Source organism: Macaca nemestrina, chromosome 1 (assembly GCF_043159975.1).
Source record: "Macaca nemestrina isolate mMacNem1 chromosome 1, mMacNem.hap1, whole genome shotgun sequence".
NCBI lineage: Eukaryota > Metazoa > Chordata > Mammalia > Primates > Cercopithecidae > Macaca > Macaca nemestrina.
The window spans coordinates 102,643,779-102,659,130 of NC_092125.1; the positions used below are offsets into that span (position 1 = coordinate 102,643,779).

The following is a 15,352-nucleotide window of genomic DNA, read 5'->3' on the forward strand; positions in this document are numbered from 1 at the left end:
AGCGATTCTCCTGCCTCAACCTCCGGAGTAGCTGGGATTACAGGCGCCCCCCACCATACCCGGCTAATTTTTTGTATTTTTAGTAGAGATGGGGTTTCACCATGTTGGCCATGCTAGTCTCGAACTTCTGACTTCAGGTGATCCACCTGCCTTGGTCTCCCAAAGTGCTGGGATTACACGCGTGAGCCACCGCGCCCGGCCAAGAAAACATTATTTTAAAATGTTTGGCAACCGGTGCTCTGTCACCACAGAGCAGTGTCCACATTTGACAGCATCATTTTTGCGGGTAGTATGGAAAAAAAGACACAATTAAGTCAGCAACAATCTAGACTCTGCTTCAAATGCTGGGCAGATCACCTATTTTGGGGAGTTCCGGCCTAGGGGTTGGTGGAGACAGGGTGAAGGAAGCAAGTTCTTTTATTTGCCAACCTATACCTTATATACATTAAAGGGAAAGTTCCTAGTTCATAGTAGGTCTTCAATTGATGCTTATTCGTTTCTTTTTCATCTTGCAATTTGCATATCTACCACTTCCAACAATGGTGAGGTCACTCCAGAGTTCACGAATGTGTATAGGTAATTTACATACACATATCCACCCTCCCAGAACAATCCAGGTAGTATGAAAGGCAGAGAACATATGCAAACACCCCCACTGCCTGCAGAGTATTTTACAATGGCATTTACCTAGGCAAGAAGGCAAAGTCCACTCCCCAATCCTAGTGAGAGTTTCCTTTTTATTTCAATACTTTAAAAAACTTTATTATTATTATTATTATTATTATTAGTTTTTTGAAACAGAGTCTCGCTCTGTTGCCCAGGCTGGAGTGCAGTGGCGCGATCTCGACTCACTGCAAGCTCCGCCTTCCGGATTCAAGCGATTCTCGTGCCCAAGCCTACCGAGTAGCTGGGATTACAGGCACGCACCACCACGTCCGGCTAATTTTTGTATTTTTACTAGAGACGGGGTTTCACCATGTTGGCCCAGGCTGGTCTCGAACTCCTCACCTCAGGTGATCTCCCCACCCCCCCACCTCGGCTTTAATGATTTTTAATAAACGCTCAGGGAAGACCCTCTGACAAATGTCATGTTACTTGTAAAGATTTAGAAACTGTGATTCTACGAGAGGGGGTTATGAAAACAGAATTGCTCTGGAAAGGCTCTTCCATAGAGTTCAAAGACACTTTACACAGCCTGGTATTAAGATGCCCAAGCCAAGCCTAGAGGAAACAGCGAAGGGTCTTCCCCCTAAGTCGGTGGTATTGTAAGTGGGAAGGACCACAGAAACGGGCGGAAACAGTTAAAAGAACTGACACCACGAAAGAGGCCGCAACAAATGTTTGAAAAATAAGATCAGAAGAGAGGTGGAGAGAGGGTGAGCCGTAGCTGCGGGCGCCGGGGTAATGCCGGTGGACGCAAAGAAGTGAACCCGCACCCGTGGGCAGGGGCACGGGGCGCAGGCACGGTGGCGGGGCGGGCAGGGGGTAGGAAACAAAGGTCGGCTCCCGCGCAGAAGTCAATAAAGGGGGGAAAGCAGACGAGGAAAAGCCTGCAAAAGGTGGCAGGGGTGGTGACGGCGGTGGCGGTGGCGGCGGCGGCGGGGACGGCGCGCGGTGCCTGGCGGGGTCAGGGCCGGGGTCGCCCGCGGGCCAGGCCGGGGATCCGGCAGAGACTGGAACCCGCTAGGCCGCGCCGAGGGGCAGGGCTGGCGACTGAGGGGCCGCGGAGGGGACCGGCCGAGGAACGACGGCGAGGGGTTGTGGGGGGCAGGGCGCGCAGGGAGGCCAGGACAGGGGCGGGCGGGTCGGCGGGAGTCGCGGCCGCGGGAACCAAGGCAGGGAAGGGCGGTCAGCTTCCCGCCCCCGCTCCCGGCCGCCGCGGCGTGAGGGGAAAGGCCGGCGGGCGGCGGGCAGCGCCGCGAGGAGGAGGAGCCTGCGGCCCCGCCCCGCGGGAGCGAGGGAAGGAGAAAGGCTCACAGGGAAGAAGGAGGGAGGGAAGGGGGCGGCCGGCCGGGCCTGCGCCCGAGCGAGCGGCGAGCCGAGGGGGAAGGGGCCCGGAAGGAGGCGAGCGCGGCCGCGACGCCGGCAGTCGGACGCCCGCTCGTGCCGGCCTGCCGCAGCCGCCGCCGCCTTCCCCGTGCGCCGAGCCTGGCGTCCCGAGCGGCCGCGAAGGCCGGAACACGGCGGTCGGGCGCGGGGCGAGCGGCGCCGGTAGCCGGAGGCCCGGCCAGGCGTCCTGCGCGAGGCACGGCGGGCTCCTGCCTGCGAGATTAGGCGAGGGGCGGAAAGGGAGGCAAGGAGAGGCCGAGAGGAAACAGGCGATCGGATTTTCCAGGAGGCTGGTGTGAAGGAAAAACCCACCTCGAACTCAAATCCACAATCATAATCCGAATAAGGGAGCCGTCTTTCTGACCGGGCGATAGAGAGGGAGAGAAAAGGGGGAACGGGAGGAAGCGAAATCTCCGTTTCATGGAGGCTGAGGCAAGAGAAAATTTCGGAGCTTGGATGTGGAGGAGCCCAACAGCAGAACTAACTCAGGAAATTGTCTTTCAGAAAAAGGCCGAACGTAGGCTGGGTCTGAGAATCAGGCTGGGGTAGGTGGAGGAACCTGCAAGTTTAAAGGAAAAAGAAAAGGAGAGAATATTTTCAGAGATTATCTCTGGTTTGTTAATCATTACTACCATCTTAAAGGTAAAAAGCATTGCATTTCAGGTGTTCTTTGAATTTTTTTTTTTTTTTTTTTTTTTTTTTGGTGCAATTGGCTCATTTAAGAATTTCAAAACATTTAATGTAAAAGCTTTTCTTTTTCTTTTTTTTTTTTTAAGGAAGTCCATAAATTTTGGTTCCCAGGGTTGCACTGGACTTGGAAGGAGTGCTGTTGTGTACATACTATTGTATGGTTTTATTTATTTTTTTACTGTGCAAATCAGCTGGAAGATTTTTTCCAAGTGCCATTTCGGATTTATTAATCCTTTTTTTTCCTTTCCTCAAAGATATTTGCTGTTGTCATATTAAGCATTGGAGACTAGAAAATTATTTTCCCCCTTTGAGCTAGAGGGTCTCTTGCCAACAGAAGGACAGCTGAGAAAACTGGATTTAAAGGATGGTTTTATCTGTATTTTGCAGTTAACAGTGATATTTTGAAGGCACATTTTTCTGTGATTCATTTTTTTTAGCCCATAGTGCTAACCTTGAGGAGGTTTGTGGCTGGGTTTTTGGTTTCTGAGAAGGTCACAGTTTTTCCTCTTTTCCTTTTTTTTTTTCTTTTCTTTCTTTTTTTTTTTTTTAAAGCTGGGGAGGGGAAGAGGGGCTGAGAAAGGAAATCATGTTCACTGGTAGAAGTAGAGTGGAGCATCAGTTACCAGGGTCCTGAGAGCTGGAGGAGAAAGGATTCAGTCTTCAAGTTGGGAGGCCCTCCTCTCACCTTGCTCAAAAATTGGAAGCGATTCAATCCTGATCAACACACCAAAGCTACAGGATTCTGGAACCGTGGAGACACCGAGAAACCATGAGTGTAAGGTTACCCCAGAGTATAGACAGGTAGGTTTGCTAATGATTTGATTTTTCAACATTGACTAAAAGACTGGGAGGGGTGGTGTTGCATTTTAATAAATGGTTGAAAATAAGGGTCTAGGTGGGCTTTGGGAATTGGGACTAGGAGCATTAGTCTCTGGGGACCGTCAACCTGTGTGGTTATGTGCTTTCTGTGTGTCTATGTTAAAAACACAGCTCTTAATTCAGCGTCTTTTGAATATAAGCAATAAACAGTGAAGCCAGGAGAGGGGAAGGAGGAGGATGTGTTTCCAGTGGCTTTTGACTTTTGCCAGGGTGGAGGCTGAATTTGAGTCCCCCCAACTTGCCAGCTCAAGTGGGCACAAGCCAGTCTTGTGAGCTCCTAGGGGTGCACTAGGGGGACTGGCTTTAGGTGTTGGAGCTGCTGGGAGAAGGGCCCTGGCAGGGGCGTGGGCCTCCACCAGGCTGGTTGGTATGGAATGGTGGGGCTTGGGGACAGGGTGGATCCCATTTCTAGAAATGAAGAGGATGTTCTTGGCCTGAATGATGGGACAGAAACATCCTTTGCACCCATGCAGGTCTGGATTTTTACCAGTAGCTGACATGGCCCCAAAATGCATAGGTCACGTTAGAATTTCCTCTCCTCCAAGCTTAGAGTTTAAATTGAGACCTGCCAACCGGCCGATGCTCTAGGTTTAATCTTCCAAGCTGTTCTTAATAAGCTTGACTCTGCAAAATGGGCCTTCCCTCTGCCTGGAGCCAGAAGAAATTGTTTTGGGCTCGTAGGCCTGCTGGGCAGCAGCACTGGCCCTCAGAGTCTGAACACATGACACCCCTTCCCCCAAGAGTCTGCCCAGCCACCTCTATCACTGGTAATGTTACAGTGTGGTTGCAATTCTTGCCTGCAAATGATTGGTACAACTTTGTAAGGTGTCTGTCTTTTCCTTCCTTCCCCTACCCCTCCTCAACCCTTCTCCCCATGAGAACCTTGCTAGGGGGGTGTGTTTTGTGGGCACTGCACACATTCTAACTAGATAGATGGGTGGCTGAAGGACTGAACAAGCAAATGAAAGGACAGGGCCTGGAAAAAATATTATTGGAAAGATAGGGAAGAATATTTGCAAGGGAGCAATTGCTCCCTCCATGCCCAGTCCACCTTTGGTTATCCATGCTAATAATAATTTCCTTTTGGCTGTGGAATGTGGCCTAAAATGCATATAATCTCTCTCTCCCAAGCACTAATCTCTGTATTGCCTCAGAGTCCCATTTAGATTAGTTCAGCAATCCCTAGATGGGAACTGACTTGGCAGTGGAGAAGAGGAGGCAGACAGCCACAAAGGATATATGGCCAGTTCAGACCTCCCTCCCCCTTTCTGTTGGCCCCTCTGCAGTTTGACCCTTGGAAAGGGAGAACTGAGGCGTGTCAAGGTGAGGAATTGGAATGGTTTACATGGCTGCCCTTCTTCCCTTTTCATCCTCTTGGAGTTTGAGAATTAGTGCACTTGCCTTTTTAAGATTTGGATGGTGAACTCTTTCTGGTAAATGCAGGGATTTGAGAAGATGAGAACCCAAGTTTTGGGGAGGTGCAAGAAGGAGGAGGTGGTGAGGGTTCCTGGATTAATGTGAGACACTCCTGGGGGTTTGGATATCCTCATAGATCAAAATCTCAGGATTTGCCCAGCACATTACAGTTTGTTTCCTAAGTGCTTTTGTAGAACATATCTCATTTGAATCTCACAGTGGTTCTATGTGGTAGACAAAAGCGTCAGAGGTTATTATTCACGTTTCACAGAAAGGGAAACTGAGGCTCAGAGGCTACCTGGCTTGCCCAGTGCCATCTTGCCTGGCTAGTGGCAGAATCTGGACTCAAAGACTCAAACACAGGTCTTCTGAGTCTGAATCTGGCTCTTTCATTGCCCCATCGTGTCTAACTAGGCTTCTATACTCGTCCTATAGAATGTGTGGGGCACCATTTTCTTCTTCCTCTTTGGCAGTAGGGTAAAGTGCCCATCAGCAGTCAAGGTCTTCCCTTCTATTTTTCTGTCTTGGGGCTCCTGCCTTGGGGGTTCAGTCTTGGGGCTCATACCTGTAAGTCCTATAGTTAAAGTACTATTTTCTCCTATGAGACAGTGCAACTTTGCAGGGTAAGGGTATTCCTCACCTCCACCCTGCCTGATTGTCTTCCCCATTAAGAGTGGTAGGACTCAGATCCCCTTCAGACATCCCCAGCTAGCTGCATTGAATCTTACCCCCTTAGCTGTAGGCTTATTCGATTGGAACTTTGGACAACATCAGCCTCAAGACTCTATGGATTTTAAATAATTTACAGTCTTAAATCACACTGAAAGGAATAAAATGCTGCAGATTATGGAGTCTAGTATTCTTTCAGTTTATCAGTTTGCTGTGTAGAGAGCCTAGCGTAAGGTGCTGTAAGAGAGTTTTAGAAAATTAAGGTGTACAGTTTTTGCTCACAGAGAGCGCATGCAACTGGGGGACTGGGAAACATATAAGACTCCTGAAGACCACAGAAAGCAACACCAGACTGTAAGCTCCTCACAAGCAGGGACAGTTTGGTTTGCCTGTATGATATCCTGTGTGCCTAGCTTAGTGTCTTGCATGAGGTGAGTACTCAAGAAAAGTTTGACAAATGAATGTTAGAGTGAATGAAAAGATCAGCAAGTATAAATTCTTTCATTTCAGGTTGTTTCAATATTCACATGTTAATTTCAAATGTAGTCAAATGTGGTCAGTTAGAGAAGGTTTCCTAGGTGATGTGTATTTTCTAGAAAATCAGTGACATAATAAAGGACCATGTATTTGGAAAGAGATTGTTGCTGAGAGTAAGAAAACTTTGGAATATTTACTTGGCATTCTTTAATTTCCTGCAGCACCCTGTTCAAGAGTGACTCCTGGGTCCATAGAAGGCATAAAGTATTTGCAACTAATCTTTATCTTTCAGTTAATCAGTTATTACTGAAAGATGGGCTAAAGTGTAGCTGTTCATGTCCCTTTCAGTTTTTGTCCATGAGCAACTTACTGCCCATTAATATATATTCCTTTCAAGAGTTTCTAAAAATGTGTTTGCTATTTTTAACAGAGATAATGATACTGAATTATTTTTACAGGAGTGATCATGAATTTTGCTAAGCCATCTATATCTGTTAGCCTGGTTTCCCTGTAGCACATGTTTTTGAGATGGACGGGTGAGTTAGGGGTTTGCACCCATGAAACATCTTTCCTCTGCCCAAAGTTCATGTGAGGATCAAACCAAAGTACTTTAAGCCAAGAGTTTGTGGTTTGAGTCCTGGCTTTCCCCTTAACTATGTGACCTTGGGGAAGTCACATGCCTCCTCTGGCTTCCTCATGTAAAGCAGTAGTAGTTCATTTCTATAAAGTACAATCCAGTTCTCAAACATTTTTATATGGTGTGTCCTTTGAGGATTATAATGTTTATTTCATCTCTCTCACAGGCCTATTGAAAGGAGCAAATCAAACAAGATAATGTATTTCAAATTGTTTTCTAAACTGTAAACTCTATATAAATTATAGATGGTAAATTCACAGATTTGATTTAGCTTCGTGCCCAACTTTCTGAGCTAAGTAGCCCAAAACAAATTAAAGGTGACTGAAATCTTTATATCATTTTGAAGAATTTAAGCAGAGTGAACTGGCTTTATTGTTGTAGAAGTGCATGGGGTCAGGAGGAAGGAATATTTTTCCAATAGCTAGGGTACTAGAAGAATGTGAGAAGAGAAGGGTTACTGAATCTCCTTCCCAGGAACTCTGATGAATGAGAGAGACTTCATCTACCTTGGCTCACCTTAAATGTCTGTCAGTGATGGGGATAGAAAGGGTTTGTTCTGTGATCTCTGGCCATTCCTTGTCTTAAAAGCATATGACTTTCCTAAGTCAAAATAAATCCAGACCCAGCAACTGTGCCTTGTCAGGGGTCTCTTCGCACCTTGGCTTCTGGTCTTTATTGACCCCTGGGACCAAGAAGTCCCCAGACATTTAGCTGAGTTTCTACCTAGATTAGAAGGTTGGCCTCCCAGATTGGTGACAGGGATCCAGAGCTACGCATGGTAAGTCCCCTGAAATGCTGAGTCTTTTCCAAGATGTACCCTTGTTCCCATCTGGGGGTGTGAGATGAGAGGCACAATGGATTTGCAGCTGAAACATTTGGCGATTAATCACCATTATGAGAAGGAGCAGACTAAGCTTAACTTCGGATACTCAAAAACATTTCTGAAAGAGCACCCTTTTGTTAACGTGTTTGTTTAGCTTTTTTAGTAGACAAGAAATAAGAAAAATTAAATGACAATACGAGTTCATCAAAAATAAAAATATTTTGCGAATGGCACATAGCTAATCCCCAAGTTAGTATAAAGGTAAAGGAGTTCTGGAAGCTCACAGCCTCTGTGGAATGGAGTTTAGAAACTCTAGTTTGTATAGTGTTTCTTGCTGCTTTAAAGTTCTGATACTCTGATGTTTGTGAAAATGCTTTGTTAACTGTTGAGTTCTGTAAACATAAGAGGAGTTATTTTAATCTCTATTGACTGAATCTATTTCACCTCTTCAGAGTGGCATTGCCTTTAAAAATTAATTTTATTGGTTTATTATTTTTTAAACTTAATTCAAAGATATATCATGTGGCTTGGAACCTCTTTTTGCTGTGGATTGTGTTCTTCCTTCTTTTGTCAATCACTATATTGATAAAAGACCCAAGCATACACCTGCTAGTGGCATGCAAGATCACTCTTTTGGCCCATGGGGTAAACAGGACTGAAGAAGTTGCTGATCCTGGTCTCAAAAACAAAAAAGGGTAACTTCATAAAAAGTCATGTTAGATCTTTTCTGAAAGGAGGTTTGGAGTTCTGAGGAAAGAACACAGCATCTGAGTTAGTAGATGTGGATGTTGGAGCCAGCTTTGTTAGCAACTGGGCGAATGACCTTGCAAAGGTGCTTACCTGCCCTGGACCTCAGTTTTCTTATCTGGAAAAATGAGGGAATTAGGCTAGCCAGCCTCTAAGATTTGATTCCTTTTAGCTATTACATTCTTTGAGCCTCTGAAACCAGAATGCTTTGTGTCCTTTCAGTGGGCCAAATGGTTTTTCAGAAATCAGTATCTGACTTTCCTGAAAATCAGTGAAAATGAAAGTTTGAAAAGAACAGAGAACAAAGGTGCCTGATCAAATGGGAGAGAAGACAGAAGTACAGGGACATGGAAACATGGGGAGGAACTGAGAAATCCATGGCCCCTAATAGAATTGGAATAGGATTTGGAAGGTGGTTTTGTTTTTTGTTTTTTGAGACAGGGTCTCACTCTGTCGCCCAGGCTGGAGTGCAGTGGCATGATCACAGCTCACTGCAGCCTTAACCTCCCCAGGCTCAGGTGGTCCTCCAACTTCAGCCTCCTGAGTAGCTGGCACTACAGGCATGTGCCACCACACCTAGATAATTTTTGTAGCTATGACATTCACCATGTTGCCCAGACTGGTCTCAAACTCCTGAACTCAAGCGATCTGCCCACCTCGGCCTCCCAAAGTGCCAGGATATGGGTGCGAGCCACCATGCCAGGCCTAGAAGGTGTTCTTAAGGTCTGTAAGAATATCCCAATTTATTGTATTAAAACAATTGGACAGATTTCGGGGAAAAATCACAAAAATCTGGCAGGACTTCAAGGGATCCTCTTGCCCTTTCCTCCTGACTCCAAATAGGGTGTCTCTTAAGCTAGTAAAGACAGGTTAAGGGCCTCTCCCATTTTCAGTGATCTCTGGAGGATGGTTCCATGAGTTCAACAATTAGAAATCCCTTTGGATGCGAAACTTCCTCTGCTACGATTTAAAACCATTTTTTTGTCTTTCTACTGTGATTTCAGCATAGGCCTTAAAGTCACTAGTATCCCTCTATTACCTTTGTTGACCTCCTTGAGATTTTCCTCTTCATTTTAAAGAATAGCAAACTAAGACATGAATGTGTGAGAAAGGGGCTTTGTAATTTCAGAGTCTTGCTTTCCAGCCCTTTCTCATTTCTCTCCAGTATTTGGGAGCAGCCGCTACAAAATGGTGTGATGGGATCTGTAGTCATCAGTCACAACCTGGCTTCAAATCATGTAGGGAACCAATCTAGCAGCCCTCCTGGTGATGACCTGTGATCTGTGGCACTTGACGGTTGGTTGGACTTGAAATATTTATCACATGGCTCAGTTTAGTGCTCAGTGCACTTCTCAGTGTTCTGAGAGATAGTACACGAGAACTTAGAGCTTACGTTCTTTTTTTTTTTTCGAGACGGAGTATTGCTCTGTCACCTAGGCTGGAGTGCAGTGACGTGATCTCGGCTCACTGCAACCTCCGCCTCCTGGGTTCAAGCGATTATCTGCCTCAGCCTCCCAAGTAGTTGGGATTACAGACACCTGCCACCACACCCAGCTACTTTTTGTATTTTTAGTAGAGATGGGGTTTCACCATGTTGGCCAGGATGGTCTCGAACTCCTGACCTCAAGTAAACCGCCCACTTCAGCCTCTCAAAGTGCTGGGATTATAGGCATGAGCCACCGTGCCCGGCCTCAAGCCTACAGTCTTGTTGGGAAATGTTATTAACAAAACAACAGAAAATAAAAAGATGGTACATAATTGCTGAATTGTTATGTACACCAAAAGATACATTTAGAGAAGAGCAGAAGGTTGGTGCTAATGAGAATGGTCAAAGGCAGAGTAGTTAGGAATTATTCAGGTCGAAGAAAGAGAAGAGGCCATTTCAGACTAGAGGAGCAACATGAGCAAGGTTCTGTCTGGGGTGGCACCAACATGGTGTGGTCTCCAAGTGTTAAGATTATTGTAGAGCAGAGAGAAATTAGATTGATAAGGTAGGTAGGGTAGGGAGAATGAAGGGATTCAGACTTTATGTATGTGGTAGTAGAAAAGGAGCCAGGGAAGGTTTATGTATTTTACGGTGATAAAAATAGTGTTTCAAGAGAGAATTCTGACATTAATATAAAGAGCAGAAGAGGGCTTGGGATTAGGAAGCCTAGGAGTTTTACTAGCAATCTTAGGAAAAGATAATGAGCTTCTGAATCAGAATGGTTATGGTGGGGACAAAGAGGAGTGGCAGGATTCCCAAGACGTTTTGGTAGCATAATTAACCAGTATTTTAAGGCCAAATCAAACTTATTCATTTATTTATGAGACACAGTTTCGCTCTGGTTGCCCAGGCTAGAGTGCAATGGCACAATCTTGGCTCACTGCAACTCCTGCCTCCCAGGTTCAAGCAATTCTCATGCCTCAGTCTCCCGAGTAGCTGGGATTACAGGTGCCTGACCCCATGCCCGGCTAATTTTTTATGTTTTTTATTAGAGAAGGGGTTTCGCCGTGTTGGCCTGGCTAGTCTCAAACTCCTGACCTCAGGTGATCCGCCTGCCTCCACCTCCCACAGTGCTAGGATTACAGGTGTGAGCCACCATGCCCTGCCCTGAATCAAATTTTATTCCCAAATTTATGAGACTGGTAGACTGGGAGAAGGGTAGTGCTAGTCATAGAATAGGATCTTCAGTAAAAGTCATTTTGTCTGCCATTGGTACCTAGCAATTTACTGAATACAGTGGATACTTAACTTTCCTAAGACCCTTAGGTTAGGCCATTTCTACCAAATAGTTTTAGAGTTCTTCAATACAGCTCTTTAAGAGAAGCAGGAGGCCTGGTGTGGTGGCTCACGCATGTAATCCCAGCACTTTGGGAGGCCGAGATGGGTGGATTACGTGAGGTGAGGCATATGAGACCAGCCTGGCCAACATGGTGAAACCCCGTCTCTACTAAAGATACAAAAATTAGCCAGATGTGTTGGTGCACGCCTGTAGTCCCAACTACTTGGAAGGCTGAAGCAGGAGAATCACTTGAACCCGGGAGACAGAGGTTGCAGGGAGCTGAGATCGCACCGCTGCACTCTAGCCTGGGTGACAGAGTAAGACTCCGCCTCAAACAAACAAAAAACAGCAAAAAAAAAGAAGTGGGTAGTCAGTTCTGGGAGATCCCTTAGAAAGTTGAGTCATGGTTTGAGGAGATTAGCATGTATTTGATAGATCCTGATTAATCAGCTGTATACATATTCATTCCCACATAGCCGACCAAACTCTAGGGCTGGAGGGCCATCTATGTGGAAACCATTCTAGTTGCCTAATGTAGAGAATATAGGACTTTAAGTGAGCCCCAGCTGAGTTACTAACTAGCTGTGTGATCAGGATAATTTGTACCAGCCTGACCAACATGGAGAAACCCCATCTCTACTAAAAATACAAAATTAGCCAGGCATGGTAGTGCATGCCTGTAATCCCAGCTACTCAGGAGGCTGAGGCAGGAGAATCGCTTGAACCCGGGAGGCAGAGGTTGCGGTGAGCTGAGATCCTGCCGTTGCTTTCCAGCCGGGCAACAAGAGCGAAACTTCATCTTAAAAAAGAAAAAAAAAAAGCATTTTGTGAATTCCATGGTGCCAAACATATGGTGAGTGTTATTAGGGCATTTGGTTTGGCAGGGACCCCAGATTGTCCTAAACTCTCCTCAGCTGCCACTAGAATACCCATGCTTGAATTACCCTCAGTCCTGTGCTGATTCTCAACTAAGGACAGACAGGCATGACTGTGGGACCATAGTGAACAAACACAGGACATTAGTTAAAAATCAGGGGCCTAAGCGCTCATCCCAAGGCAGATCCTTTGCTAGAAACCCACAATGTCTTTCCTTTCTAGCTCGAGCTCCCCAGCTTGGGATTCATGACTTCTTTCTTCAGTTTAGCCCACATCTCAATAATCGTAGGTCCCATTACTGTACCCTGTCACCCTGCTTCAGATAGACCAGCCTGATTCCCAGGCCCACATCCCTCTTTGCACACCTTTATATCAGTGTTCTCTGTCTTCTCCCAACTCCATTACTCTTATTTCCTTCAAGGAAGCCTTTGCTGGTTAATATCACCAAACCCTACACCTTTATATTACTCAGCATTCCTTTGCACATACATACAGCAACTCAGCTCTATCTTACTTGCTTATATGATTTGCGTAAAAGTTCTGGCAGAGTATCTAGCACGTGGTAGACTGTTATGTTGGTTCTCTTCCATTCTTTCCTATGGTTCTTGTGTTTTATCCTGTTCCTAAGGGTTCGAGAGCAGCGTGTCCTCATTGTTCTGGGTTGTCTTCTTCAGCCCAGCTTAGTTCTCTTTAGACAAGGTGTACTCCCTTTGTGCTCTTTCCTGACTCGAACATAGCTCGTTCTTGATATTGCTGATTCCTTCCATGCCTAGCCAAGGGATTTTAAGAAAGCAAGCTCTAAACACTCCTGCCAGGAACTAAGACCGAAATTCCTCTCGTTCTCATTGGGTACTAGGTCTTTGGTACTTGGTATTTCTTGCAGGGACAGAGCAGCCTTGTTGGGGTTGCCTGCCTTCAGCCTCTCAGAGTTCTGGGGATTTCCCCATTGGCGGCTTGATTTCCGGTCTGCCTTTCCCTGCAGGGGTCTGATGGGCACAAGGACTACCCTGCCATTGTCCCGCCTGCCCCAGGCTGGCCCCATTCATTTCCCAGAGCAGGGCCTTCAGAAGCTTCCCCCAAGAGACTGCTGCTGCAGAGAAAGGCCACTGTTGTTCTGGGGGGAGGTGGCTGGAGAGAGTGTAGTAAATAGCTATGTGAATGGGACCTTGTGTGCAGCTAGAACCACAAACCCTCTTCCCTTCAGAGCCCCAGGGAGAGGGGAAAAATACCACTAGGATTTCAGTGTCTTCACAGGAACAGGGTTTCAGGTTTGGAAACATTCATGCCATCCCTCAAGTAAGAAGCTTGGTCTGTTTAACAAATCTTCACTGATCGTAGTGCTAGACATCAAGGATTCAACCAGAATATGCTGCATACCTTGCCCTTAAGGAGCTTATGGTTTTGTGGAGGGAGACAAGTATGATAGCACCCAAACTTACTCATGTGAAAACAGTTAAAGCACTGGGAGAGACACCTAAAGAAGGTTTCCTGGAGGAAAGGACCTTTACATTGAGGCCAAAAAATAAAAGCTAGGCTGGAGAAAAGGAAAGTGTAGGCAGAGGGAACAGCAGGTACAGAAGCCTCAAGCAAGAAAGAGCATGGTGTTGTGAGAATTGCAAGTGGCTGTGATCTGTAGCGAGACCATAGAACCATTAATTAAGTGAAACTAGGGAAAAGGAAAATGAGTAGGAGCCAAGGCCTGAGGACCATGTAATGCTCTGTCTTAGAGGTTTTGGACTTGATCCTGAGGGCAATGGAAGACCATTGTGAAATTTTAAATAGAGGGTGACATGATCAGATATGCTTTTACAAAAACAAGATCACCGTGGCTACAGTGCAGACATGGGATTAAAAGAGTAGTGAAAGAGTGGAGAGAGGGAAGGTGGGTTAGGAGACCTTTGTAGTAATGTGGACAAGAGCTGAGTGTGGTCTCTGCTACGGAAGTGACTTCGGAGACAGATAAAAATGAGAAATCAGAGGTTACGAAGTTGATTATATGGGGGTAGGGGGAAGTATGAAGGAGAGTGTGGGGCAAGGATGATACCCTTACTCTTGTCTTGGGCTACTGCACAGTACTATTCAATTAAAAAAAGGGAACTCTGGAGGAAGAACATAAGATGGTTGAGGGAGAGAGGAGGAGAGGGATCAGCATCCCTTTGGACATGTTGTGTTTGAAGTGCCTGTGGGAGATCCAAGGAAAGATGCTCAACAGACAACTGGATGCTCAGCAGACAACTGGAGCTCAGGAGGGGACAGAGAATCACATTAGCAGGTCATCAACACCTAGACACAGCAGCAGAAGCATAAGACTGTCCAGGGGCAGGGTATAGAGAGAGGAGAGGGCTATGCACAGAACCCTGAGAGGCATACATTTAAAAGGGAGGTGAAGGAAGATGAGAGGCATACATTTAAAAGGGAGGTGCAGAAGAGACTGGCAGGGAGTGACAGAAGGAACCAGGGCAGTGAGGAACCTCCGAAGTGAAGGGAGGGAGTGATTAACAATGTCAGGTTCTCCTAAGAGGTCATGGATGAAAAGGACAGAGAAATGTCTGGACTTAGTAACTAGGAGGATGTTCATGGCCTCCGTGAGTGGTTTCTGGGCAGTAGCAAGGGAAGGAGCCAGTTTCTAGCGGGTCCAAGTGAGAATAGGAGATGAGGAAATGGTGATGGACACAGTCTAGTCAATTCTTTCATGAAGTTTCATCAGAAAGGAAGAAAAAAATGTTGCTCCTGGTCCTGTCAGGACTTAATTTTTTCAAGGTAGGGATGTATTGCCCTAGGTCAAAGGTTCTCAATCTTTAGAATACTTTAGAATCAGCTGGAGAGCTTGTTAAAATACAGGTCTGTGGGCCCCACCCAGATGTTCTGACTCAGTGTGTTTGAGCTGAGTTTGGGGCCTGAGGATCTGCATTGTTACAACTTCCCAGATGCTGGCGTTCTGTGCTTCCAGAGCCACTGCCTTATGACATCTGTGCTCTTAATGGACTCTTTTTATGTTCTCAGAACAGAACTTTTGTTCACTGTCTATTCAAAACTTGTCAGTGGCTCTACCCTGCTGGGAATTGCTTCAGTGGATTGTGACTACCTTGGAGCAGACTGGTCACTTTGTAAGCTTAACGTAAGCTCACCGTCTGGGAAACCTTGCTTAGCCCATTTCTGTCTACCTCTGACATAGGTGCAAATAAATCCTATCTACTAGAGATCTTTAAGGATGGTGGGCTTACAGGATTTTTTGTAATTTCAAAATTAAAGCCCAGAAGAGTCATACACAAGAGAAATGTCAAAGTAATTGTCAAAATCAAATATATGTAATTTCAATAATTC

General features: G+C 46.0%; 1 protein-coding gene across 17 annotated transcripts in view; it reads left to right on the plus strand.

Annotated features, from left to right (window-relative positions):
- The first annotated feature begins 1,270 nt into the window (after nucleotides 1-1,270).
- Nucleotides 1,271-15,352, plus strand: part of LOC105498081 (Rho guanine nucleotide exchange factor 11) — a 111,376-nt gene continuing 97,294 nt past the window's right edge. For 12 of the 17 annotated variants that reach the window (XM_011769916.2, XM_011769917.2, XM_011769912.2 and 9 more), the window contains exon 1: nucleotides 2,160-3,540. In XM_011769916.2, the coding sequence (XP_011768218.2) occupies nucleotides 3,509-3,540 (32 nt within the window). In that variant the 5' untranslated portion in view covers nucleotides 2,160-3,508. Of the gene's footprint in view, nucleotides 1,377-2,086; nucleotides 3,541-15,352 lie in introns of those variants that run through there. The other 5 variants (XM_071083236.1, XM_071083237.1, XM_011769920.2 and 2 more) reach the window with 3 other exon arrangements.